At 44.6% G+C, this 26,903-nt stretch overlaps 1 protein-coding gene across 3 annotated transcripts in view; it reads left to right on the top strand.

Annotated features, from left to right (window-relative positions):
• VWA2 (von Willebrand factor A domain containing 2) overlaps nt 1-26,903 on the top strand; it is a 75,487-nt gene that overhangs the window by 14,628 nt on the left and 33,956 nt on the right. For all 3 annotated transcript variants that reach the window (XM_054035792.1, XM_054035791.1, XM_054035793.1), the window contains exons 2-5: nt 6,374-6,434; nt 15,434-15,508; nt 22,022-22,155; nt 26,136-26,245. In XM_054035792.1, coding sequence (XP_053891767.1) covers nt 6,383-6,434; nt 15,434-15,508; nt 22,022-22,155; nt 26,136-26,245 — 371 coding nt within the window. In that variant the 5' untranslated portion in view covers nt 6,374-6,382. The remainder of the gene's footprint in view (nt 1-6,373; nt 6,435-15,433; nt 15,509-22,021; nt 22,156-26,135; nt 26,246-26,903) is intronic.

The following is a 26,903-nucleotide window of genomic DNA, read 5'->3' as shown; positions in this document are numbered from 1 at the left end:
TAATATGAAAGCCTTATTTAATACTTTGCATGTCAAATGTTTTTCCTTCTTTTCTTCATCTTTAATAAAAGGTTACAAGGATGTTTAATGGTGTGTTTGCCAGGATTCTAAGCAAGTTGAGGTCTCTGTACACCAAATCCCGAACCTTGTTTAACACTGTTTAATTTTGGACAGTGACTGGGTTATGTTAGTACCTTTAGCCCATATATTCTACAGCAGTCCATCTAGTCTCTGATCCTTCCTCTGACAGTGGCTGGTATGAGACATTCTGGGGGAAGCAACAGAGGGTCCTGTGGCACCTTTGAGACTAACAGAAGTATTGGAAGCATAAGCTTTCGTGGGTAAGAACCTCACTTCTTCAGATGCAAGTCTGGGGGAAGGTGTAAGAATCCTGAAGTGAGCAATTATGGAATAATCTAACCAGAGGAAAGGTTCCTTTCCTAATCCTCCTTGTCAATTAGAGGGTGCCTTATGCCCTGAGTCATGAAGGTTTATATCCCTACAAGCCTCTTGTGTATGTGTGCACATAATGTTACTATCCTATTGTGGATGGTCTCATTATCCATTTAAATGTCAAGTCCTGGTTTTTGGTTTTTACTCCTGCTAAGCTCTTGGCTAGTTCTAATTTGCAGCAATCATTCTACAAGCTAATTATGTGTTTGCATTTAAACAAAGTTTCCTCACAAAAAGTTCCTCTCAGTCCGGCTCCTAAAGACCAGGTGTTCCCCTCACAGAAACGACCACCACCCTATCACTGACCAGTAGAATTGGTGATGGTGAAGCTGATTCCAAGAACATCATTTTGCTTCACAAGTCAATCCCTGCCCAGGTAGCTATTTTCTTTATCTACTCACTGATAACTGATGTATTTGACAGTTCCCAGACAGCTGTGGAGATGGTGATTGATGGGCAGACAGTCAGGATGTGGCTATCACTGCCTAGTGGAATAAGCCTACAGTAATGGTAGACCTTAGCTACCTGGTCCTCCATTAGTAACGTCCTTCAGATAAGACACTTAGTACAGCTATTAGTTGTATTGCAGTGCGCCCAGTGAGACCAGAGCCCCATTGAGCTAATTGTACAAACAGGTAGGAAGACACCATTTCTACCCCATATAGTTTCAATAAGATGGACCAAATAAGTGATAGAGGACAAAGGATGGTCTGGGGACTGGGGTGGAAGGAGATCTATCACTTAAGGTCAAAGTCCTGCATTCCCTCTGGCTCTGATAAGTAATGGGTTGAAAGCTGATGAATGGTAAAACCAATTGACATTTGACATGCCCTCTGTTTATATCTTTGTCTTCATGGGTTATATATCAGTTTGGAATCTTAACCGTTTCAACCTGCATGTGACCCCAGTAGGGTGTATACTGTACCCCCTCCCTCCCAGCTGCTAGGAAGGTAAGATCTGCCACAAAAAGGACAGTGTTTACAAAAGGAGCTAAATGTTGATGTTAGTTTGTTTACTTGAGCGAAAGCAAGTGTCCGAGTTAAAATATGTAAACGCTTTTGCCATCCGCTCAGTCTCTGTGATTGAGCCGTTACATTTGGATCTGAGATTTACATTCCTGCAACACTAAATGTGGTTAACTAGAAAACTACATTAAAAAACAGTGGCAGCCTCATACCTGTGTGTGCTACCTGGGTAGATGCATATTTACCCCTGCATGCAAGAGATCTGCTAAGTGTCCAGCAGCTGACAGGAATAGATAATTCCAATACTAGCGCTGCCAAGGGCGTGACCCTCTTTTCACTCCTTGTCCCTTTGTGATACAGTGTCACTGGGTAGCAATGCACCACATTAGGGATCTTTTCCTACAATCTCCTCCCTCCCTGTTTTGCAGTGGCCAGCTGTGGGTATGCAGAAGCTGGGTGTCCATACCAAGGGCCAGAGAGAACTGCAAGGAGCCCCGCTTGTCTTGCTTTGCTCCACATACTGTGGGCAGCCTTGAATTAGAATACATGCCTTTGCTGCTCCCTAACCATCTCTAGACAGCAGTACAGTCAGAACTCTTGAGAGAATTTTCATTGTTAAAGTAGACATAGCCTGTCATTGGTTTGTAAAATTTATCAAGCGTTTTGAGATCTTTGGTGAAAGGTTGAGTAGTATGAGTTTGACTAAGAAGGGGGCAGAACATCCAACCCCCAGAAGATCCTTTGCCCTCCAATGCACCGAGTGATGACCCTTCTTCTCCACCTCGCCTCTCCTGGCCCTTGCTATTCCCATGACGATCAGTTCTAAGGAGAGGTTTAAGGAGAGAAAAAGCAACATTCCATCAGTTGCAAAGGTCTGATCTTTCTGCTGTCTCTCCCCCATTTTTTTTTTTTTGGTCTTTCTGGTGTCATCCTAGCCGAGCCATTTTGTAAACATCGAGGTATGTTGCTGTTGAGTAACCCTCAGTAAAATGTTTGTGTCCTTTTCTCATCACCCACTGTATAAACACAGGCCTCTCTGTTGACTGCTGTTTGCTGCATGGTATAGTTAATCAGGACAGATCTAATTAACTGCATCGTGCCTTCTGAAACCTTTTTTTGTTTACAGGTCTCTTTAGGAATGCTATGTAATGAAGCTGTGGTCAGGTCCTGAGCATGTGGGATGTGAGAGGTTAGGGTCAGTGCTTGCCTTTGTAATGAGGTTAGTTTTTCTGGAGACTCTAAATAGTGTATGTAAAGGGTGGGTTTTGTTTTTGTATTTTACCTCCTGGCAATGAGGATAATAATCAGACCCCTTTTGTTCCTTCAGCTGTCAATTGGATGTGCTCCCACTTACAAATGTAACTCAACGTGAGGTTATGTGGGAGAACACGGAGTCTGTCATTCAAATGAGAGACCGTTCTTGCATACCTCACTTGATAAGAGAATCTCTTTTCCATGACACACGTAGGTTGGATAATGCTAACACTTAGCGTGTCTGGAATACCACTACCTTCCATCCAAGGATCTCAACATCATTGAATGTAGACTGAGGAATCTAACTGCATTGCACTCTGTATATGGGGAAATTGAGACACAGAAAGGGGCAGGGACTTAACCAAGGTCACATAGGATTTTAGGGCCAGATTGCCAAATGGATTTAGGTGCTTAAAGATGCAGCTTAGGCACCTAGTGGGATTTTCAAAAGCACCAAAGTGGATTTGGTGCCTCAGTCTGGTTTCAATGGGACTCAGGTATCTTGCCACTAAAGGTACCTCTACACTGCAAAGAAAAACTTGTGCTGTTGAATCTGAGCCTGGGTCAGTTGACTCAGGCTTGTGTGATTGGGCTGTGAGGCTAAAACTAGCAGTGTAGATGTTCCCGCTCGGGCTGGAGCCTGGACTCTGAGACCTTCCCTGGATTTCAGAGCCCAGGCTTCATCCCGAGCAGGAACATCAACTCTGCTTTTTTTAGCCTCGTAGCTTGGGCCCTGGAAGCCTGAGTCAATTGACCCAGGCTAAGACTCAGCGTCTGGGGGTTTTCTTTGCAGTGTAGACATACCTGGGTGTCATAGCTGGGAATGAACTCTGGTATCTTGGCTCCCGGCCCTCCATCTTGTACGTAAGATGAACTAGTCTCCATGTTCCATGCCATTTGTCTTTCCTGGGACTGACACTCGCAATGCGAACCAAAGAGCATCCTCTGTGCAGTGAGAGAATTTGTCTTCAGGCCCTAGGACCTCATTTCCTTCCGTGTGTCTTCTGACTAGTTTACCCTTATGTCTGAGTCCTTTGTGCTTCTGTTTTCCTCTGTGCTCCCCTCCTGAAAGTTCCCCCACCCCCAGAAGAGTGATATGTTTTGGCTAAGAGACCTTCTCTCACACGGTGCTAGAGAAGAGTTTAAATGTTACCTACTACGTATACATTGGTTGCTACTGATGCCAAACCTGTGTGTGATCAAGGAAAGGTCAAGGTAGCATGAGTTTATCAGCCTGATTGTGCAGTCCTAACTCAGGGGCATAGTCCCACTGGACTGCAGCATTCAGTCTATAACGCCCTCCCCCCACACACACGTTAAGAAAAGCAGTTCGGCTTTTGGCAACGAGAACAAATCGCACTCACATTAAAGTAAGATCTGTGAATCCTGAAGTCATCCTGCTTAAAGCTGACCCTGTATAGACCTGTTTTGAAATGGGAGTTGATCAAAGTCCTCTTGAATTTTCAGTAGGTGGCAGCAGGATCCACCCAGCCCATTTGTGCAAGTGAGCTGATGCACTGTCGATTTGCACCGCAGCTTGCCGCGCGCTAACTGCCCGCGGAAACAAGCTCTAAGACGACAAGCCGCACACCGCAGGAAAGCCATTCGCTGTTCAGAAATCCCCCCTTCTGAGTAATGTCTAGGATTGAAATCCTCATCCCACGAAAATCAAAGGATCATCCACCCTAAAGATGGAGAATAGACTTTTCTTGTTAACTACCCCTGGAAATGCAGGATTGTTCCCTACTGTATATTCTGAAGTGTGTTGTCTCGATCAGATTTAAATCTCGACAGCAATGGAGTTTCCACTCTTTCCCTTGAAAGGCAATTACCCACCCTAATAGACCTTACCTGTCCATTAGGAAATGTCCCTGATTCTCTTTAATTACATGTTCTACTTGGCCTTTGCCGTGAAACCCAGAGAAGGACCCATGCTGCAGCCTTCCAGGTTTGTTCTGTGCATGCCAGCGCACCCACCATTTCGTCACTGGCTTTAGAAATCAACATACAGATTTTAACTGGAAAGCCTGGACCACAGCAAAGTTGGGCACCAACCAGACCCCAAATCTGTATATTTGAAAATGTCACCCGGGCTGAGGGCTTGAGGTTAGAAGAGATTTGTAAGCCCCCATAAATTCAAAAGGCAGATAAAGTGCAATGGAAAAAGAGATGTTTAATTCTGGGGATGTTCTGCACAACCAGCAATCAGTTAACTCTCTTTCTTGGCATTCAGCATCTTCAAGGGCAATTTCAGCCTGCCCCAGTATGTACAGTGCATCCATATAATGCTTCAAGCAGGACAACCATCCAGCATTATTCCGAATGGAATGCACACCTAGAAAGTAGAGTCGTGCCCTGGCTGAGAAATCTAGAACCTAGCCTGCTTAAAAGGTCAGTTGCTGATGTTGATAGGAATGGGCAATCCAAGTCAGCTCATAAATGCTGTATGGCAGGGATTTTCTGTATCCTTGTAACTCTGATTGCTATTATGGTAGCGCCCAAAGGCCCCACTGTGTCTGGTTTTTATCACTTTAACCAAGGGATCTTATGTTATGACTAAACAGACAGGCTTTGGAAAAAGTCTGGTCCCCTTTTTTCCTCCTCTCTTTTTGCCCAGTGCATTTCTTCCTTTGCCATTTCTGTCTGAGAGCAGAAGGAGAAGGGCCAAATCCCATGACAGAGGCTTTATTTCCATCCTGATTTTGGACCTCTCCTCCCATGATGCTCTGGCCTATCCTGAGTCTGGCAATCCCTATGGTCTGGTGCCGTGACTGTCCACTTATTTACCTGTAACCTTTGCCTGAGGGGTGTGTGTGATTGGGTTATGTATATAACACCTAATCAGAGTGAACAGTGTGATGGCAGCAAATGTCATGTTAGGGTACGTCTACACTACCCGCCGGATCGGCGGGTAGTGGTCGATCTATCGGGGATTGATTTATTGCATCTAGTGTAGACACGATAAATCGATCCCCGATCGCTCTGCTGTTGACTCCGGAACTCCACCACGGCGAGAAGCGAAGCGGAGTCAACAGGGGAGCGGCAGCCGTCGATCCTGCACCGCAAGGACGCGAAGTAAGTGATTCTAAGTTGATCTAAGATACGTCGACTTCAGCTACGCTATTCTCGTAGCTGAAGTTGTATATCTTAGATCGATTTCCCCCCTCCCCTCCCAAGTGTAGACCAGGCCTTAGTTCCATGATTGTTTTAGAACCGGTTAGTTAGGAAGGGATCAGCTAAATAGAAAGAAAAGGGAAGGGGGAAGAGGGCACCCCTGAATCCTAGTGTCCCAAGAATTGCACAGCTCTCGGTCTGGAAGGAAGGGGTGCCCCCAACGGGGCCCCATTTTCCCCTTCCCCCAGTTCAGCAGTCCCTGCTTCAGTTGTTTCTACAGCCATTTCTACTGTCTGGAGTCTCTATTGCAGGTTACTTCAAACAGGGAAACAAACATATTTATAAGATTTTTTCCACCCTCCTTTTTCTCGCCCTCCATTTACATCTTGATCTCTCTTTTTTATTCTCTCTTCCCACCAGCTCCTTTTCCTAAGTGTCTCTGTTTGTGAAACAAACTTTCTCAAGTGATGATGTTAGACAGCTGCAAAGGAATGGAATACGTCTCCCCAGTGAAAGTTATAACGTGAGAATTGTATTTTTGGGAGTCTGTGAAAATTAATGTTTGTTCCTTTCTTTTTAAATTTCAGTTTGTCACCATGAGCCTCTTACTGCCATTTGACTCCATCTGCATTTTCCTCTGTGCCCAAGGTACATTTTATTTGAACATTGTCTTTTCATACCAAAGGGGCTCAGGTTCGGATGCCCGTGTTTACTTCAGCTGTGGCAATGAGGTTGAAGTTGGGTCCTTACTCCAGTGTTGAAAGGCTGGTTTTTAAAAGAATAAATACATCATCCGTGTAAATTTAAACTTTTAAGAATTTCCCCAAAATACAGGAGGTTGATTTTGACTTTTATAACAAAATATAGTAATGTTATAAGAATCCCCTGTAGAGCAATTTCCTCTCAATTTGAATAAGTAACTTGGATTTGAGGATGTGTAAAAGACGGGTGACATGTCCTGTGAGCATTGAACCTTTCTGAGGTAGCTGGGAAATACCACACCATGACCCAATTTTTTTTCCTGCATAAAATGCTGCCACATGTTACACCCCCACACACGTGCACCTTCCTTGAATAAGGACCTGGGTTTGACTGACTGTAAATGACAAAATACCCCAAATGACACCTCCTTGTAACTGTTAGGGCACGTCTTCACTACCCGCTGGATTGGCGGGTAGCGATCGATCTATCGGGGATCGATTTATCGCATTTAGTGTAGACACGATAAAATCGATTCCCGATCGCTCAGCTGTCGACTCTGGAACTCCACCACAGCGAGAGGCGGAAGCAGAGTCGGTGGGGGAGCGGCAGCGGTCAACTTGCCGCCCGTCCTCACAGCCAGGTAAATCGACCTAAAATACGCAACTTCAGCTACGCTATTCGCGTAGCTGAAGTTGCGTATATTAGGTCGACCCCCCTTTCCCCCCCCCCCCCCGTAGTGTAGACCTAGCCTTAGAATACACTAAAGTACCTTGGAGATGCCACCCCCTGACCTGAAACTTTATTTTTGCTGCTAGCACATGTTACACCCCAATTACCTCTTGGGTCACCACAAGTGACATGTACTTATCCCTATTAAACTGGTATGAAGAGACCAGTACCTGCTACTCCCCAACCCGAAGCTTCACTGCTGTGCAAAACACTCCTTTGTATTACATCACCTGCCTTTTCCTTTTTGCAAATGGCCCTTAATTAACTACCTGGGGTTTCAGTGTATGAAGATGGCAAAATACCTTTCAGAATACACTGTCCATATGTCCCTGCATGTGTTATGAAGAGATAAGGGCACGTCACTCCCCAATCTAAAGCTTAGCCCAGAAATTAATCCCTGACCAATGTCTCACTCACACTCTCTCACTGCTTTTTCTCTGTGAGTAAACACGTAAATAAACATGTAAAAAGCAACTAAAACCACATTTAATCATTTTGAAAGAATTACTATCTAAAGCAACAATCGCAAGTAAAGAAGATCAATAGATCTCCTGGCTTTTTCTGTGACAATTTAAGCACAGGAAGGCTAAGTAAGTAGATCAGATTTTATTTTCAGGGTAAACATATTTGTTATGAGTAGTCCAACCAGCTGGTTAATCTAGTCTTGCTGTGAGAGCCAGACAAAAACAATGTGACTTGCCAAATGTTCCTTTTGAAGAACATCTTGTCTGTGGCTGGAATATCTCCACTTCCTTTCCTTTGGAATTGCCAAATAGCATCACAGAAACTCCAGCTCTGAGTGTTTTCAAGTTTGTAGAAATAAAAATAAATGGCTTCCAGAGGAGAGGAGCGGAAAGAAGCCAACCCATTTTTCAGAAGGGGTGAAGGGAGGAGCTGGCCTGAGGTTCTGGGCTCTTTCTGCTTTCTTCTTCCCTTTTGTGAAAATGGTGTTGGCTGCTCCCTCTCCACCCTCCTTTATCTAAAAACTTCTCTCACCTTCTGAGGGGTGGGAGATAGAACTTTTGCCTGCCTCCAGCAGCAGCTCTGATAGGCTGCTATTTTCCAGGAGGCGGAGAAGTTGAGAAGGCAGCCAATCAGTTGTTCTCCACCCCGCCCGGCAGTCCAAAAATTTTGAAGGCTGGAGTTTCTCCCCTCAGATTAGCTCTAGCAAGGGCCAAAATCACATTATTCACAGTACTTTGGCAAGAGTTGGCAACACCAAGCACACGTGTTTTGTGATCACATGCCAAAGGCATGGATGACAGTAACAAGATTTGCGTCCAAGCAACGCTGCCACAAAAAAGCCACCTGGCTGTAGCTGCTGCCTGAACTCCAAGTGACAGCTGTGAGTCTAAAGAGAACCTCGGATTGCAAACCCAGCCAAAGAAAGGATGCTGCACAACCTTAATCAAATGAACAGCTACTGTTCTTGCCAGATCTTCTGGGTATAATACACGTTCAGCTGCACTTCTCTCAGACGGCCGTGACAGGGTCTCTCCAGCAGTCAGTGGAAAAATCACCCAGTCTCTGTCTGAGGTACTTCACATTCCTTAACAGTGAGAAGGAAAAGGTTGCAGGGAAGTTGAGAGGAGGGAATTGGCCACGTGCGGCAGACTGAGAGGAGGTGTCTTGTTGCAATGCTCTCTAGCAGCAGGTTGAACCTGCAACAGTCTCTAGGCTTCTGCTGCATTCATAATCCAGTTCTTCAAGCATGTTCTATAGCTTCGCTGCAGCACTGAAGTGTCAGACTTATGCAGGAATACAATCGCAGTGCAATAATCCAGATCCAACGCCCAGTCAAGTCAATGGGAGCCTTTCCGTTGATTCAATGGCCACTGGATCAGGCCCAGTGTCATCAAGAAACTAGCACTCTTTTAACGGAACCCTTAGGAAAGCTTCGGAACCCTAGCTATGGACCCCATTGTGCTGGGCGCTGTACAAACACAGAACAAAAAGCTGGTATTAAGCACTACAGCTGGTATTAAGTGTTTGCAAGATCAGTCTCTAGGTAGACACGTTCCCCTGAATTATTCATCCCTGTTATGCAAGCCGCAGGGGTGGCTGGGACAAGACTTTGGGGGTCAGTGCTCTGTATATGTCAGGAGTTATGGACATCCTCAGGGAAGCCAATATTTTAAAATTGAATTTTAGGGCCTGATCCAGCACCTTTTGGAGTGGATAGAAAGATTCCCTTGGGCTGGGCCTTCACCAAAGCCCCAAAACCTGGGGTAGCACAGCAGACAGCATGTGAAACAGTGACACTGTGTGTGATGCTGGCAGTGTGGGACTGTGACGTGACTTCAAAAGAAGTCCCCGTCCTGATTGTAATACTGGATTAGCAATACTAAAAAGCAATGTTACGGCCAGGGCCCAGTTCAGACTCAGGGCCAAATCCTCCAAGTGCTATAATTTGGCCCACTGCTTTACACCAGCAGAGGATCTGGCCCCAGATATCAGCAGGTGCCGTGCAATTGAAGTCAATGGAGCTGCACCTGCAGATGCTAGACCTAGATTAGGCCTTTAATAATTTCAAGTCGTATTTAATCATGAAAGCATCTTTTCTTGTTGATAAATCAGACCAGTGGCAGGTTGGTAGCGGATTTACAGTCTCTAACGTACAGTAGGGCTGCCATGCTGTTAAGTGTCAAAAATGTCACTTCTGCAACATAGCTGTGCCCAGCAGGAGCCTCAGAAATGCCAATTTTAATTAAAAACCCTGATATTTAAATGCATATTCCAGTTTGTTCCTGGGGAGAAGTGCTTTGACCTTCTGGGCCCTTTCATGGCTGGGCTGGGCAGAGTTTTCTTTTAGCAGCACTCCCAGTGCGATAGCTAATTAACTAGTGCAGGGGTTCTCAAGCTGTGTCAAATGCTTTTCTGCATATAAAAGCCAGGACCAGTGTTAGGGGGTAGCAAGCAGGGCAGTTGCCTAGGGCCCCATGCCACAGGGGGCCCTGCAAAGCGAAGTTGTTCAGGCTTCAGCTTTAGCCCCGGGTGGCGGGTCTCAGAGCCTCGGGCTTCAGCACCATGTGGTAGGGCTTCGGCTTTCTGCCCTAAACCCCAGCAGGTCTAATGCCGGCCCTGCTTGGCAGAGCCCCCCTGGACCCCTGGATGAGGACCACTGAAGTAGTGCACCTAGTAAAGCCAGACATTAGCTAATGACACTTTGCAGCTGTAGGATCTTCCAGACATAAAGGGGAAAGGGCAATGTATTACCAACCATCCTGTTCATGAGAATCCACCCTGCGATAAGCCTGTCCCATCTCCAAGGAGTAGGAGCAGTGTTTTTGCCCTGGCTGGAAAGCCGCAGGGATACTGACAGCTTGGGGTTGCCTACAATGGCATGTCGTGCCTGATGTGAATATGAACACAGTGATAACTATTCCTACGGCTGGACTCGGTCTCTAGCAGCAATAAAGAGGCAGGTCAGCAGGAACAAGTTATACTCTCAGTGTTTGTATGTTATGAGTAGGGCCCTATCAAATTCACGGTCCATTTTGGTCAATTTCACAATCATAGGATTTTTAAAATTGTAAATTTCATGATTTCAGCTATTTAAATCTTAAATTTCAGGGTCCTGTAATTGTAGTGTCCTGACCCAAAAAGGAGGTGGGGGGGGGTCACAAGGTTATTGTAGGGGGGGATGTGGTACTGCTACCATTACTTCTGCGCTGCTGTTGGTGGCGGCGCTGCCTTCAGAGCAGGGCAGCTGGAGAGTGGTGGCTGCTGGAGAGCTAGGTCATCAGTCAGCAGCCGCCACTCTCTGGCCACCTAGCTCTGAAGGCAGTGCAGAAGTAAGGGTGGCAATACCGCAAACCACCTAAAATAATCTTGTGCTCCCTCCCCCCACCCCCCGCAACTCCCTTTTGGGTCAGGACCCCCAATTTGAGAAATGCTGGTCTCCCCCAGGAAATCTGTATAGTATAGGGCAGTGGTTCTCAAACTTTTTTTTTTCCGCGGACAACTTGAAAATTTCTGCGGGTCTTGGCAGACCACTTAATGATCTTTCCAAATGTGGTTTGTACCGTTAGCTAACTATTGTAAAGCACTTTGGATAAAAGTGCTATATAAAAAAACCTAAATCATTAACGTTCTTTTGTTCTACAAATAAAAGCACACGATTCATATTTTAATATCAGTAGTCTTACCTTTCTAATGTGATGGATGTGCCCTCTCTCCCCACTGTGGCAGTCCCGAAGCTGGGGCTGGGAATGAGGGGGATCTCTCTCTCCCCCCCGCCATGGCAGCCCCCAAGCTGGGGCTAGGAAGGAGGGGGGTCTCTCCCTGGCAGCCACAGCCCTGGAGCTGTGGAAAGTTGCCTCTTTCTCTGGCCACCACAGCCCTGCATGTCCCAAATTCCCCCGACCTCCTCTTCTCACCCCACTGCCACCTACCCTCTATTCCCCACAAGGCCGCCACCTCACCTTACATGGGCATCTTCTCCAGGGTCCAGGCACCTAATTAATGGAGCCATGCCTGCGCAGCTCTACTAATTAGGTGGGTGGCCCTTGAGTCTCCTGTGTGTGGCTGCCCAGGCGTGTACCTTGGAGAGAACTATCCGCGGACCACCTGAACGGAGTTCATGGACCACTGATGGTCCTCGGACCACAGTTTGAGAACCTCTGCTGTAGAGGGTTGACTCTCTGCGCTGCTTGAGCCCCATTTTGAAGGCTCAAGTGGGTTCTAAGTAGTGTATGGTCTTTGCGGTGGCTCTCAACATGAGAGAATTTACTATCCTTAAATATTCACAGTTGGGGTGAGGGGCGAGGCAGTGAAAAAGGGATGAACGTTTTCGGTTAAGCAGTGAGTGCAAATGTAGATGGCAATAGCTGTCCAATGTATGACTGGGCTGCAGAGTTCACACAAATCTTATATGTTACAACCTGGGCCAGTCCCCCACTGTACAGTCATCAGGTGAGGGGTCTCAAGTGCTTCTGAGCCCACTGGCTCTGGAGAGAGTGTAATCACTATTTCTAGCTCTGGGAGTATAGGGCAGGTTCAGATATCCTGTTTAACACCCTTCTTTGGGACATGAGGCACTACTGCCCAGCCACCCTAGATGCTGAAATCAGTGTCTGAAACCTCTTGAGCCCCCGCAGTTGCTAATATGTACTCCCCCCTAGAGGTCCACTTAGGCTATAGCCTCTGGACTTCTAGTTTAATCCCTCTGGAGACATTGTGGCAGGAAAGCCGGGAATACAGGCTTAGCAAAGGAATTTCTTACCCACAGAAACTTTGCTCTGAAAACACTCGAGAGTTACAGGTCTCTGAAAACAAAACAAAGGTCCTGAGACACACCCAGTTGGATATCACCCCTTCTTGTGAGGTTTGTCAGCATTTCAGGTTGGACCAAGTCCCTCCTGCAAGTCCTTCTCAGATGTGTCCATGGTCAGCCCCCATGCCCTGCATGGAGCAGCACCCCACTCTTAAGTCTCTGTCTCTTTGCCATATGGCGGAATTCTCTTTTAGACCTCATCCTAACAGATGAAGAGGAACTGATCACAGAACTAAAAATTAATGGTAGCTTAGGTACAAGCGATTGTGACTTGATCACACTTAGAATGTGCGAGCAGAATGAAGGCCAGACCAGTAATATATACACTTCGTGCTGTAATAGGGCCAATTTCACAAAGCTGAAAACAACTATAAGCCCAATCAGCTGGGAGGAAGAACTAGAAAAATATGAATGATAATTGGGAATAATTTCAGAACACCTTACTAGATGCCCCAAAAGCCACAATGTCACAATCGAGGAAGAAGTCTGTGTTGGTTAAAAAAAGACTTGGTTTAGAGGGGAAGTGAAGTCAGCTATAAAAAAATAATATGTTACAAATTGAGGAAAGGGGAAGTTGATAGTAATGAATATAAATTAGAAGGCAGGAATTGTAGAAAATTGATAAGGGAAGTCAAGGGACACAAAGAGAAATCTATGACCTCCAGAGTTGAGGACAATAAGGAGTTTTTTTTAATATATTAGGAACAAAAAGAATTCTGATAATGGTCCATTATTAGATGGAAATGGTAGCGTTACAATAATAAGGCAGAAAAGTGTTCAATAGATATTTCTATTCTGTATTGGAGGAAGACACAGATTATGTAGTCTCATCAGATGGTGATGAGAGAACACTTTCCATTCCACCAGTTCCTCTGTAGGATTAAACAGATTACACATTTTAAAATCAGCAGGTCCAGATATGTTGCATCCAAGAGTTTTAAAAGACCTGGTTGAGTAGCTCACTGCACCATTAATGTTGGTTTTCAATAACTCTTGGAGCACTGGGGAAGTTCCAGAAGACTGGAAGAAAGCTAATGTTGTGCCAGTTTTTAAAAAGGGTAAGCAGGATGGCCCAGGTAATTATAAGCCTATCAGCTTGACGTCAATCCCAGCAAAGATAATGGAGCAGATGATATGGGACTCGATTAATAAAGAACAAAGAAGGGTATATGTAATTAATGCAAATCAGCATGTGTTTATGGAAAACAGATCCTATTAAACTAACTTGATATCTTTTTTGATGAGATTACCTTTAATCAGCCAAACTGGTAATAGTGTTAACGTAACATACGTAGACTTCTTTAAGACATTTGATTTGGTACTGTATGACATCTTGATTGGAAAAAAAACTAGAATAAATAAAATTAACATGGCACATGTTAGCCAGTTTTTAATCTACTTAACTGAGAGGTCTCAATGTAAATGGGAAATCGTCAGTGAGGGGGTATGTTTCCAGTGGGGTCCCCCAGGGATCAGTTATTGACCCTATTCTATTTAACATTTTTATCAATGACCTGGAAGAAAACCTAAAATCATGACTGATAAAGTTTGCAGATGACCAAAAAATTGGGGGAGTAGTAAATAATGAAGAGGACAGGTCACTGATTCAGAGCGATCTGGTTCTCTGGGCTCAAGCAAACAATATGCGTTTTAATACGGCTAAATGCAAATATATACATCTAGGAACAAAGAATGTAGGCCATACTTGCAGAATGGAGACTCTATCTTGGGAAGTAGTGACTCTGAAAAAGATTTTGAGGTCGTGGTGGATAATCAGCTGAACATAAGCTCCCTGTGTAATGCTGTGGCCGAAAGAGCTAATGCAATCCTGGAATGCATAAAGGGAGAATCTCAAATAGGAGTAGAGAGGTTATTTTACTTCTGTGTTTGGCACTGGTGCGACCACTGCTGAACTAGTGTTCCCAGTTCTGGTGTCCACAGTTCAAGAAGGATATCGGTATATTGCAGTGTTCAGGGAAGAACCATGAGAATGATTACGGGATTAGAAAACGTGCCTTATAGTGATAGACTTAAAGAATTTAATCTATTTATTTTAACAAAGAGAAGGTTAAGGGATGACTTAATTACAGTCTATAAGTACCTAGATGGGGAACAAACATTTAATAATGGGCTCTTCAATGTAGCAGAGAAAGGTCTTAACATGATCCAATGGCTGGGAATTGAAACGAGACAAATTAAGATTGGAAATAATGCGTACATTTTTAAGGATAAGAGCAACTAACCTTTGGAACAATTTACCAATGGTTGTGGTGGATTCTCCATCACTAACCATTTTTTAAATCAAGGTTGGATGTTCTTCTGAAAACTCTGCTCTAGGAATTATTTTGGGGAAGTTCTATGAACTGTGGTATACAAGAGGTCAGAGTAGATTATCATAATGGTGCCTTCTGGCCTTAGAATATATGCATCTATAACTCAAATAAAGCCTAGCAATCCACCAAATGTGAGGTGTGTCATAGCAGTCAGAAAAGTGGTGCTGTACGCTGGCACATTGATATAACACGTCAGCTGTGTCTTTTACTTCACAATCATATCTCCTAGTGCTACTGACTTTAAAAAAAACCTATTTGATTAGTGCATCCTGCTATGCTCCTTCTGCAGAACAGAGTTCTGGTGATCTCAGCATGTTCACTGTTCCTGTTGAGGATACAGGAATCAAAACACTACTTGATTTTTCCGATCCCAATCTGAGTTGGGAACCCTAATTAGAAAATATTTTGAGTTATAAACTTGGCACGTTTCAGAGAGTAAATTAGAACCCCAAGAAACATTGTTTTTGCAAATTCTTTTCTGCTCCTACCCACCCACTTTAATTAGTCGGTGTCTGGGTCACTAGCATGAATGAATGCCCTGCAGAAGTATTTTTAAATAGTTTAGAAATAATCCGATTAATGGGTTAATATATATTTGATCCCCACAGTGCTGCTCACATGGGGACTACACGAACTTCATGCCAACCAGGAGACAATTGTCAAGATTTCTGCTGCTGGCCGACGTAAGTTTGTTTTTATAAACTAGAAATTCAAACTCCTAATCCTTACCTTCAAGCAGGGCCGTCCTTAGGCATAGGCGGCTGCGTAGGGCACCCAAAAATTTGGTGCACCCCTGGGTCTTGGTGTCCACCTTCCTGCCTCTTCCTATCCCTGTTGTGACCCTTCCTGCAGGCTCCCACCACAGCTGGCTGCTGCAGCCTGGTGAATCTTCCTCAGGAAGGGGTCTAGTTAAAAGTGAAAAAGCCTCCAGCCGGCCAGACCTGTTAGCACAACATTGAAACTGTTAAAGAGCCATTCAAGTGGTAAGGAAGCCAGTTAACAGGCATTTGCCAACCCCTAGGTATATACTGACAGGTTTCAGAGTAGCAGCTGTGTTAGTCTGTATCCGCAAAAAGAACAGGAGTACTTGTGGCACCTTAGAGACTAACGAATTTGTTAGTCTCTAAGGTGCCACAAGTACGCCTGTTCTTTTTTAGGTATATACTGTCAGTTTCTGAATTTACTGACAAAAACAGTTGTGCATTAATGTAATATTTACTCAGACCCTAGTTTAAAATTTGCTTTAAAAATATTTCATTCGAAGATTGCTAAAGATTATAAAATCGCATCTCTAAAAAATCCTGGCATAGATTTTTAGATGCACAATCTGAGTATTCATCTTTAGCCTTAAATGCTTGGATCTTCAGACACTTTTTTTTTTTAATAAATCCCTCAAAAGACTACCCTTATCTAAAATACACATTTTAATTTCAATTACTATAGTACAAAAAACTTGCTTCTGAAGTCTTCCTGTCCTTTCTGTCCATCCCTTTCTTTCTTCACTCGCCTGTTGAAGAGAGCCCTTAAAGGGACAACACCCCTTTCCTTCCAGATAGCTGGACAAACGAGTTTCCCTTTCTTTACTTCTGACTATTTGATTAGTTTTAAGAGACCCCTCCAGCAAAATCGGTACTTAGTAAGATATAAAATCCTTTGTTATGCCTAAAATCTTTAGAAACATATTTTTAAAGTTGGTGAAATTTGATAAACATGTCTATTGTTATGGAGATCACACAAAGTAAGTTAGTGTTCCCTTTTTCTAAAAGCAATGAATTTTGTTATGAACACACTAAACCTCTGTGACTGATTAATTTAAAATAATGTCTTTGTTTCAGTGAGTTAAATATGTAGTAATTTGGAATGATTACTTTATGGAGGCTTAAGAGTACATTTAAAATATAAAATCAGCTTAGAAATACTGATTAAGAAAATGTAAAACAGAGAAGAGCTGCATCATTTATTCCATAATATTTAATGCTGTATTTAGCAGGACAGCTGACTTGCCCTAACTACAGAGTTTTTGCAAATAAATCTGACAAATTTCAGGGTATATCAAAATACCTGTGACTGACATTTTTCTTCCCAAATGTAGTGCTTTTAATTAGGTACCTTCTGCATGTCCAGTCTTCACCATCTGGCATGCAGTAGAAAACGTGCTCCCTTTTCTTTTGAAAAAATCCTCTTCTGCAATTTCTTTCTAATGTCATTTGCTTCATGTGGGTTCAGGGATTTGGCTGGAAGGGGGTGAGCAGGGAGGGGGAAGGAAGAGAGGAGGGAGGCAGTGGGGAGAGGGCGGGGCCTGGGCAGAGTGGGGGCGGGGCCTGGGGCACAGCAGGGGTGGAGTATGGGCGGGGCCACAGGCAGAAGAGGTGGGCTGGGGAGCTAGCCTCCCCAAGCGGCAGCTTCACCCACCGCCCGTGACAGCAGGTAAGAGCAGGTTGGCTCCCGCACACCCAGCGCACACTGCAGCCTCCTTAGGCAGGGGCCGTATTCACAGAACCAAATGCGCTGGCGCCGCGCATCCTGCATGAGGGAGAGGGTATGGGGGTCTCTGTGGGGAACTGTGACTCTCCACCTTGTCCCTCGTCCCTTCCCCGCGGCTGCTGTCAGGCACAGGGGCACCAGTTTAATAATACTGCGTAAGGCCCCATAAATCCTTCAAGGCTTTGCCCAGCTCTGCTACGGCTGCCTACATCACTTTTCCCCCCGCTTTTGCGTTCACCCTCCACCCTGCTAACTCCCCCTCCCTCTAATGGGTACTTACATCAAGACTCCCCCAGATGCTATGTTCCTTGCAACCTCAATCTACTCTTTCAGATTTCAGGCTTGTTTATTTCAGCTGGTTTCTGTTCCACCACTTCAGACTTCTTGCCTAAATTTGTTCCTTCAACCCTAAATGTAATACTTCAGCACATTAACCCCTGGTTCCCCACTCAAGTTAGTTACGTGTTTAACAGAGGAACCAACAGGATGGTCTGAGCCGGGACGGTCTTGTAATTAAGGTACTGTATAGTGACTCAGAAGACCTCAGTTCTGTTCCAGGTTCTGCCACAGGCTTCCTGGGTGATCTTTGGTAAATTACATCATCTCTCTGTCCTTCAGTTCCCCCTGTGTGAAATGGTGATAATGCTTCCCCACAGAGAGGTGTTGTGAGAATCAATTTGTGCAGCCGTGGTGGTGGGGAGCATATTAAGTACCTGGATAGTCAGATAGAGGTGTATGTAACAAAATTATATTGCATGATCTTTTACCGTGACCTTCATTTTCCAGTGTCCATTGTCCAACTTAAAGCATAAGCTCCTGTCGGCCGGGACCTGCCTGGTTTTGAACGTGTCTGTAACACACAATTCATCCTTATCATATTAGAGACTTAAAGAATGATGGAAAAGAGACTTCCTCCTCATTCTGGGTGTTTATTTCTTAATTACATTCATTTGAAGTCTGCAACAGCTGTAGAAACAGCAGTCCAGGAGGACTTAGTTATGCAGCAATAGAAAAACAATCGGATAAGATGAGGCTGCTTGGAACTATCTCTAGATCATACATTAGCCAAGCTGTAACAGCCGCAGCCGGGGTGTGTCCCTAGCCAATGGTAGTGCAGCAAATGAAAGTGACTAGAGGGAATCCAATGAGCACAAGGAAAACAAAAAAATGAGTGGGCATTATTCTGCAGATACACTGTGCATTGGTGCTCTTGATCTGTTTGTTACTCAGGGTTATACGCAGGGGCATGGTGTTCCATAAAGATGTTACCTCATAGCTCTAATATCTGTATCTGGTTGATTAGGACATGGAGCAGCTAACAATATTAATATGATTACTGACGTCCCTAGCAGTGTTTTGGGAGGCTTTGTAATGTCATGGGGACATGTCTTCCAGATTCTTTCCCCAGTAAGACAGAAGAATCTTCAGAGAATCCTTAGTGGGTTTGTCACTGACCCCAGTACGGGTTAGGGCAGGATTTTTGGAGTTTAATCTGGGCGGTGTGAATACTCATGTAGAGCAGACATGACCAACGAAGCTCATAGTTACGCACCTCACTGATGGGTCTCAGTGCTTTGATTTCAAACATGGAGGCAGAGCTGCTGAAGTGTGAACAGCACTAGCAATGAGGCCCAGTTTGCCTGCTATAGCTTGTCTGGAACTGTTGTCTTAATTTTGGTGTTCCAGCCGATTGAGGAGTGGAATGAACTTGCAAAGAACAGGACTTCTGAGAGAATGAGGTGACCGTATAACAAAACCCGGCGACCCAGAATGGAATGCTTTAAAACTTTCAATCCCTTATAATCTGCCATTAGAAAATCCTAATTATAAACACACTTTCTCACTACTAGGAATGAAACAATTGTGATGATAAAATGTGTCTGGGAGGAGAAGTGACTGGTGACGGGGAAAGGGGCACTGGCCACAAATGCTTTTTTATAGCTGGACCATTAAAAAGGACTCCAGATATAGATGGAACACCCTTTACACCTTCTTCTGTATTTACTGCTTTCTGCTTTCGGACATGGCTTCTCAGTTTCCCTCAAAAATGCTGCAGGGGTCTTTAAAATTTGCTCTGAACATAGCAGTGACATTAAGGACTCAGTGAATTTTTCCCCCCTCTTAAAATTTCTCCTGGTGTTACCTGGCAGAGGAGCAACTGTGCACATGTATTTCGGGATGGAGCATTGTCTAGTAGTTACTGCTAGACTAGAGATTAGGAGTCAGGACTTCCGGATTCTGTTCTCAGCTTTGTCAAAACACTCATTTTAAGGGATTTAGATAATTGGTTCCCATTAGGAGCCTGTGAAGATCACAGATAAACTGAAGGCCAGAGAATCTAAAGCAATCTGGCATTATAATACAGGTTGATTTTTGGAATACTGATGTATCTCTAGGCTTAACCAATTCACCATTGTAAAGCACTTTCAGCTCCTCAGCTGAAGGATGTCCTGTACGTGCCAGCTGTTCTAGTAGTTGCTTATGGGTTCCAGCTCAGTGGGAGGCCATGGTTTATGCCAAGTTTCCATTTGATCTCTTGGAAATTCCAGGGTGGGAGAAAGTTTGCATGAGGGGTAGGAGGTGCCTTTTGGTTTTCCATCCATTTCTCTGGCGCCACTACGTAACCATGCTTCCTTAGGATAATTCCACTCCCCTGCTTTGAGGAGTGAGACTTCTGATGTTGCCTCCAAACCAGCGTCCCCTACGCAGCAATGCGATGCTTGCTGAGCTGAATGTCATGCTTGTGACAGGCTGCTGAAAAACTGTAAGGATTTGTGGCTGCTCTGCCAATGTCAGGGGCGTGTCCTCTTCCCTATTACCCGGCCTTTTCCCAAATTCCAGGGAAGTGTTTTGGTTTGAGTGTCTCTGCAGGGACTGAAGAGGGAGCCTTGGTTTAATCTTTGTCGGTGAAAACCATCAGCTTCCACCTTGGCGCGGACACTCCCAGCAGCTAGTAATTACTGAGCAAACCTGTTCACACATGCCTAGGTGACACCAGGACATCATCTCAGTGCAGCCTGAAGCTAGGCTGGGCTAGCCAAAACCTCCGAGCTGATCAGATCGTTTGTGGTTTTAAAATAGCATATTTGAAAAGAGGCTTTTCTGCTTTCTTCAGGGACAAAATGTTTCTGATTCAACTGCCCACTAGATATGTTGCAAGTTCTGACTGTGTCTATGTGTGTGTGGTGGTGTTGGGGAGCGGTTCTGTAACTTGTTTTTTGTTTGACATATCTCATGTAGGGCTGCAAAATGCTGAACGTTCCAATCCAGGAAAGCAAACAGGCTGCTTAAAATTAAGCACATGCATAGGTGAAGTCAGTGGGCCGGGTCACCTGACCCAGGGCCGGCTCCAGGCACCAGCTTGTCAAGCAGGTGCTTGGGGCGGCCACTCCGCAGAGGGGTGGCACGTCCGGCTATTTGGAATTGCCTCACCCGCCGAATTGCTGCCACAGATCGTGATCATGGCTTTTTTTTTTTTTTTTTTTTTTTTTTTTTGCGCTGCTTGGGGCGGCAAAAGTCCTGGAGCCGGCCCTGGCCTGACCACATGCTTATTAAGGGCTTCTCTAAGATATACCAGGGGCTGTTTTGGCTTCTCCGAGCCTCAGGATCAGGGGGCTATATAATGTGTGTGTGTGTGTAGATATAGAGCTAGAGATCTATCTTTAGATATTTTTTTAAAGCCAACTGTTCTCCCACCACCCAAAACCTACTTTCTCTCTGCATAGATCAGGGTTGCTCTCCTCCCCATTTTTTTTAAGAGGTCATTAAAATTTTTCAATCAAATAGATTTCTTTTTGTTGTTGAAAAGTTGTTGACTTCTTTGAAATGTCTTTATTTTTGCTAAACGTATTGCAACATTTGCATTGAAATGTATTTTGCACATAGTCTCAAAATGCAAATTTTGATAACTGTTCTGATAAAAGCTTCAAAGATGTGAGTGTAAAAAAGGGGGGAGGAGATAATGGCGTGTTTCCAACAACACTGACATTTTTCATGTAATTTATTTTTTACTTTTTCAACCAGCTCTAATTTTTTGCCCTTCTATAATGCGCCTAATCCTAGACGTTCAGCTTTGGCACTTCTCTGTCTTATGGACCCCATTACCAGTGTTGCCCAGGAAGTCTGTAACTCAGAAAGGTCTTTGAATCCTTATCTCCTAAATCCTATGCAAACACTAACCACTGGACCATCCTTCCTCTCTACAACTGCTACAACTCAAGTCTTCTATATCCACATATAAACTATAACCAGTCACTTGCTGCTCAGCCTTTTCTACATCATCCTGTGGATCATCTTAGTGGATGCTTAGCTGCACTGTCTCTGTGTTAAACAGAATCACTGAATACGTTAACTAAGAGCTTTTATACTCTTGCTTTAATTGAACTGGTAAAGACTCTCTAGGTTACTGAAATCTAAGGTGAGCCTATGGGAAACCCCAAGTCGCAAGGATGAATTGTTTCTGGTACTGCAGTGCTGGGGGCCAGACCACAAAGTTACACTAGATTTTGGGGACTCCAAGGCTGGCCCCAGGACAATACAGTGGAAATCCCGTATGCCGGATTTCTTGCTGTTTCTCTCTGGATGAGAGAAATCGATAATCAGCTGAATTTTCCTTCTTTTTTTTCTGTAAGCCTGGCTCACTGAATTCTGTTGTCACCTGTGACCTAAGTACAAATGTGCATCCTGACAGCATGTATCTTGTTCTCTTCCAGTGATGCAGTGCTCTGCTTCAGTAGATATCCTCCTGCTGTTAGATGGGTCATACAGCATTGGCAAAGGAAGCTTTGAGAGGTCTAAGCACTTTGCAGGCAAACTCTGTGATGCCTTGAACATCAATCCGGATAGGGTGAGTGTGGCAGTAAATGTCTTGTTTTCGTTACAAACAGCACGGTTCTACCTGACACATCCAGAGACGATATGTGTAGAGTGAAGTGAAAAACATTAGAGTTGCTGGGAGGGAGGGATCCAAAGGTTACCCAGAATAGGATACGACAAGGTTTTATGAATATGCTGGATCGTATGTATACGTTGTAAATGTTTCAAAGTTCCATTTGGCGTTTAAAAACCTGGGACAAGATCTTGCAGACTAAAGGTTACAGCCAGAATTTTTAAAAGTGATTAGTGATTTTTGGATGCCTACGTTGAGACTAATTAAAAGAGCCTGATTTTTCAGAGGATGGGTGCTCAATGCTTTCTGAAAATCGGGCCCCTTGAATTTGTCTCAAGTCAGGCACCCAAAAATCACAAATGACTTTTGGAAATCCTGGCTGCAGAATTTATCCCAGGGAAGTTAACCAGCCATCTGTATGGATATAAGTGATTATGAAGCCTGCAGAGGTCCTGTTTGTCCTCTCTTTTTAAAAGTATTCTGTATTCCAAAATGAAGGGGTAGAATGGAAGGATTTCACTGCAGGCCATCAACAATATTGTAAGATGACTGGTGGCCTACAGACGCCTGCTTGCAATAAGTGTCTCAGATTTCCCAGTGGTGTGCAGTATTTGTCAGTTGGTTCTGGAACTGTGCCTTTCGTGGCTAACCTTAACACTCAGGAACAGCTGTCATATCCAGCAAAGAACAAGTGAGGAGCTTCCCGTTGGATTTCCTGTCTCTACATGATTAAGAGCGATTTCTCCTTAAGCAACAATTATTGCCCTGTTCTTATGTCCCCACTTCGCCCCCATCCTCTGTGGAGTTGTAGTTTTTTGCTTGACGAGATACAAGGCACTTCCTGTTTCACCAAACACACAGGCACGATCTATCTGCCCGAGAGCTCATGCTACTATATAGATGTAGCAGTAGCACAGTGTGCTGTAGGAGCTGATGTCCTGCAGATGACTGGCTGGGCAAGACATTAGAATCCAAGTATCTGGCATTTAGAGGGATCCATCCGGTATAAAATGAATTAAAATAAATGGGAAGGGAAGGGATCCAACTCAGTTCCTCATTGTTTTCCTTTCTTATTTTTGATGTTGGCTTAAATCAAGGTCTAATTATGGGGTTAGACAACTAGGAAGATTTCCCATGAAAACTGAAACTGAATATACAGCGATGAAACAGTTTTGACTGTGCATTGTCATAGACCTATGGAAAACCTTACAGCTCCAGCTTTTAGGATTTTTTTTAAACACCCCATGGCCCCTTTTGGGACTTGCATATGTGTATCCCCAGATCTTACCTGCTACCTGGAGGCTCCTGAGACCTTACATGCTTGAATGAACAATAACAGCCTTGCCTAAAATGTTCCGAGGGAAGGTTCGTGCTATCTCCAGCTCCGGTTCCTACCTTGCATACAGTCCCATGTGCCTAGTGTCAAGTCAGATTTGGTAACTGCCTGGAAGAGGTTGACTACTGTTCCTGTCTGTAATGAGGGAAAATGTTAGCTGCGCTTGAAATCTGTTCAGGTGACTACTCCACTCCCTCCTAAGGCCAGTCAGACACCGGACAGACTGGGACTAGATGAATGCAAGATAGGAACCCGGTAAGGAAGGAAATAGTGGGACTTAAGGTTTTGCTCCCAGCCATACATGTAATACTCTTCTATTTAGTCTACTCCACTCTCTAATCGAGCGACACTGTAGGGATCAAGAAAATAAACCCACCCCTCTATCTCCGTCACTTTCCCATATTGCAGCAGGCCTTAAAGTTAGAGAGACAAAGCCAAATTTCACCACAGAGCCATGTATACATGAGGCTTTCCATAGTTTGCAGAATGCTGGAGGCGGGCGTTGTAGGAATGTGTGTGTCACTTGAATGGGCATAGGTGAGTTGGGTTGAACAGGCCTTTCAGTCAATGGCTTGTCAAAGAGAAGAAAACAGGCGCTCTAGCAAGTAACCACACTGCAGACTTGGGCAAAGTGCGGGAATTCAGGTGCTGGATATCTCGAGTTTAGATGTAGCCTGCTGTCGTTTTTTTTTTGTCCATTATCCTTCCCTTAGCCCAGTGGCTCTCAACCTATTTATCATTGTGGGCTGCATATGTGGCCCACAATGTGTTATGTGAGCCACATCCAATACTACTTGTATAGCCCTGAGCATGTCACATGGGCAGCAGCTGTGTGCTGATTGGACCATGGGTTGAGAACCATTGACTTAGTCATTATGATATGTGCTTTCTGCCATCCCTCCTTTAGATAAGATACAACGTAATATGAACATAAGAATGGCCCTACTGGGTCAGACCAAGGGTCCATCTAGCCCAGTATCCTGTCTTCCAACAGTGGCCAGTGCCAGGTGCCCCAGAGGGAATGAACAGAACAGGTAATCATCAAGTGATCCATCCCCTGTCGCCCATTCCCAGCTTCTGGCAAATAGAGGCTAGGGACAACATTCCTGTCCATCCTGGCTAATAGCCATTGATGGACCTATCCTCCATTAATTTATCTAGTTCTTTTTTGACTCCTGTTATGGTCTTAGCCTTCACAACATCCTCTGGCAAGGAGTTCCACAGGTTGACTGTGCGTTGTGTGAAGAAATACTTCCTTTTATTTGTTTTAAACCTGCTGCCTATTAATTTCCTTTGGTGACCCCTAGTTCTTGTGTTATGAGAAGTAGTAAACAACGCTTCCTTATCTACTTTCTCTACACACTTTCTCTACACTTTCTCTATATAAAATCAAGATCTCAACTACTTGTGGCTGTTAACTCTTACAAGGAGTGTCATGGAATACTTAAGAGAATTAGCCTGGTTGTCATGGCCAAATTCCAATCCAGGTCATTTACTCTGTCTACCTAAATTTCAGTTGGAAACAGTTTTATTTTTCACTTCCCTATTTAAGGTCTTTGTTTTGTCTTCTTGCTGCTGCTGTACGCCCCCAAGATGGCTGCTTTCAGTGGTGGGGGAGAGATCCCTGCATCCACCACTTGTACAGTGCTTTGGGATGAAAAGTGATGGTATAAATATACATTCAATAATATTATCAGCTCACACTGACTGCTGCCGCCTACTTTGTGTGGGTAACACTGAGCTGCTGGCAACCCCTCCTGAGGCTCTGAGTGATGTTTGGAAGTGAACTTTGGCCTCGTTTATGTCCAGGATGGGCACATAAAGGAGCTTTAGCAGAGGTGGTGGGGAATGTTTCCGCCCTCACAAAATCTTGCCGAGGCAAGAGAAGGGGCTGGAGCAACTGCTGTGACGCATGGGGATGGGACGGCTGCTGGGGAGCAGGTAGGAACTGTTCTCCTTTCCCTGTCTGCTTTCACTTGGACAATTGTAGCAGCCACGCTAGCTGGGGCGGGTGTGCAGGTACTGCACAGGGGTGACAGAGTACGGCCCCAGCCAGCCAGGAGAGGTGGATGCTCATGTGACTCTCCAGCCCAGCCTTCCAGCCACAGCAGGACCCAGTGGAGATATCCAGCCTGGTGGAGGGGCAGGAGCATATGCACCAGCTGCTGGGGTGGGGGACAGGGCACAGGCACCAGGGCAGAGGGAAGGAGTGTCAGCACACAGGGCAACAGCTGCTGAGGAGTGAGGGAGGCACAGGGCGCCATCCGCCAAGGAACTGCTGTAGGAATGGCAGTAAGAACTGCCAGGGCTCCTGGAGCTGGCTGCCTCCGTGGAACTCAATAGCTCGCCTCACTCCCACTCTTATCCCTCCACCTCCCCCAATCATAGTGAGCTTCTGCCATCCCCTTCCCCCTCCCTTCCCCCCGCCCCAGCTTTGGAATGTGAGTGAATGGTATTTACTGGAGGGTCTTAGCCAAGACGAGCAAGGAGAAGAGTGTGATTTATCTTGAAACAATTCAAGGTCCCTAAATCTGTCACATAATCAGAATAATACAACCCTCCCAGCCACCTGCTCCTTATGCTATTTAACCTTGTCTTTCAGGTCAGAGTGGGAGTGATACAGTTTAGCTCAACTCCCCAGCTAGAATTCCCCTTGGATTCGTATTTAACCAAGCAGGAAGTAAAGGAGCAAATCAAGAAGATTGTGTTCAAGTAAGTTCTATTAGACAGCCCTATTCACTTTGAGGGGGTGCACGTTTTTCTGGCAAGGCCTTGTGTCCTGTCCTTCACTGCTGACTAGGAAGGAGTGAACAGGATTCCCTCTAGAGCTCATCAGCTGTGCCTGTTGTAGCCAATGATTTTAGTTTAGTATTAATTTACTGTGTGATGTTCTGATTAATCAATTTGTTACATATATTCATTGTATGTTAATTAAAGTTAATCTGTAGGATTATAAAAGCATAAGATCGATCAATATTTAGAGGAACCAAGTATCAGACATGAGTAAGACAAGCTGAAATGCAAGACCTGTAGGTTGAGGCCTGTAAGACTTTAGCTTAGCTATTTTAGGCCTTGGAGACAAGAAACGATGACATAAGTGACCGAGAAATAACCTGATGCCCTAAGATTATGGGTAAAGAGGTAACAAGTGATAATATTGCAAAAAAATTACCCAGAAGATTACAGTATTTTTATGATCGAATATTAAAGGCACATCTGTCTCAGACGTGTCTTAATCACGGGATACAGGTTTTGCATCAATGCTAATGAGAACAAAGGGAACTTACACAGCCTATAGAAAACTGGGGTCCCTTAAGTTTCCAGGGGACACAGACCAATAAGAGAAAAGAGGGTGGACACTTTTATGGAC

This window comes from Malaclemys terrapin, chromosome 7 (assembly GCF_027887155.1).
Source record: "Malaclemys terrapin pileata isolate rMalTer1 chromosome 7, rMalTer1.hap1, whole genome shotgun sequence".
NCBI lineage: Eukaryota > Metazoa > Chordata > Testudines > Emydidae > Malaclemys > Malaclemys terrapin.
This window is presented reverse-complemented; position numbering and strand designations above follow the sequence as displayed.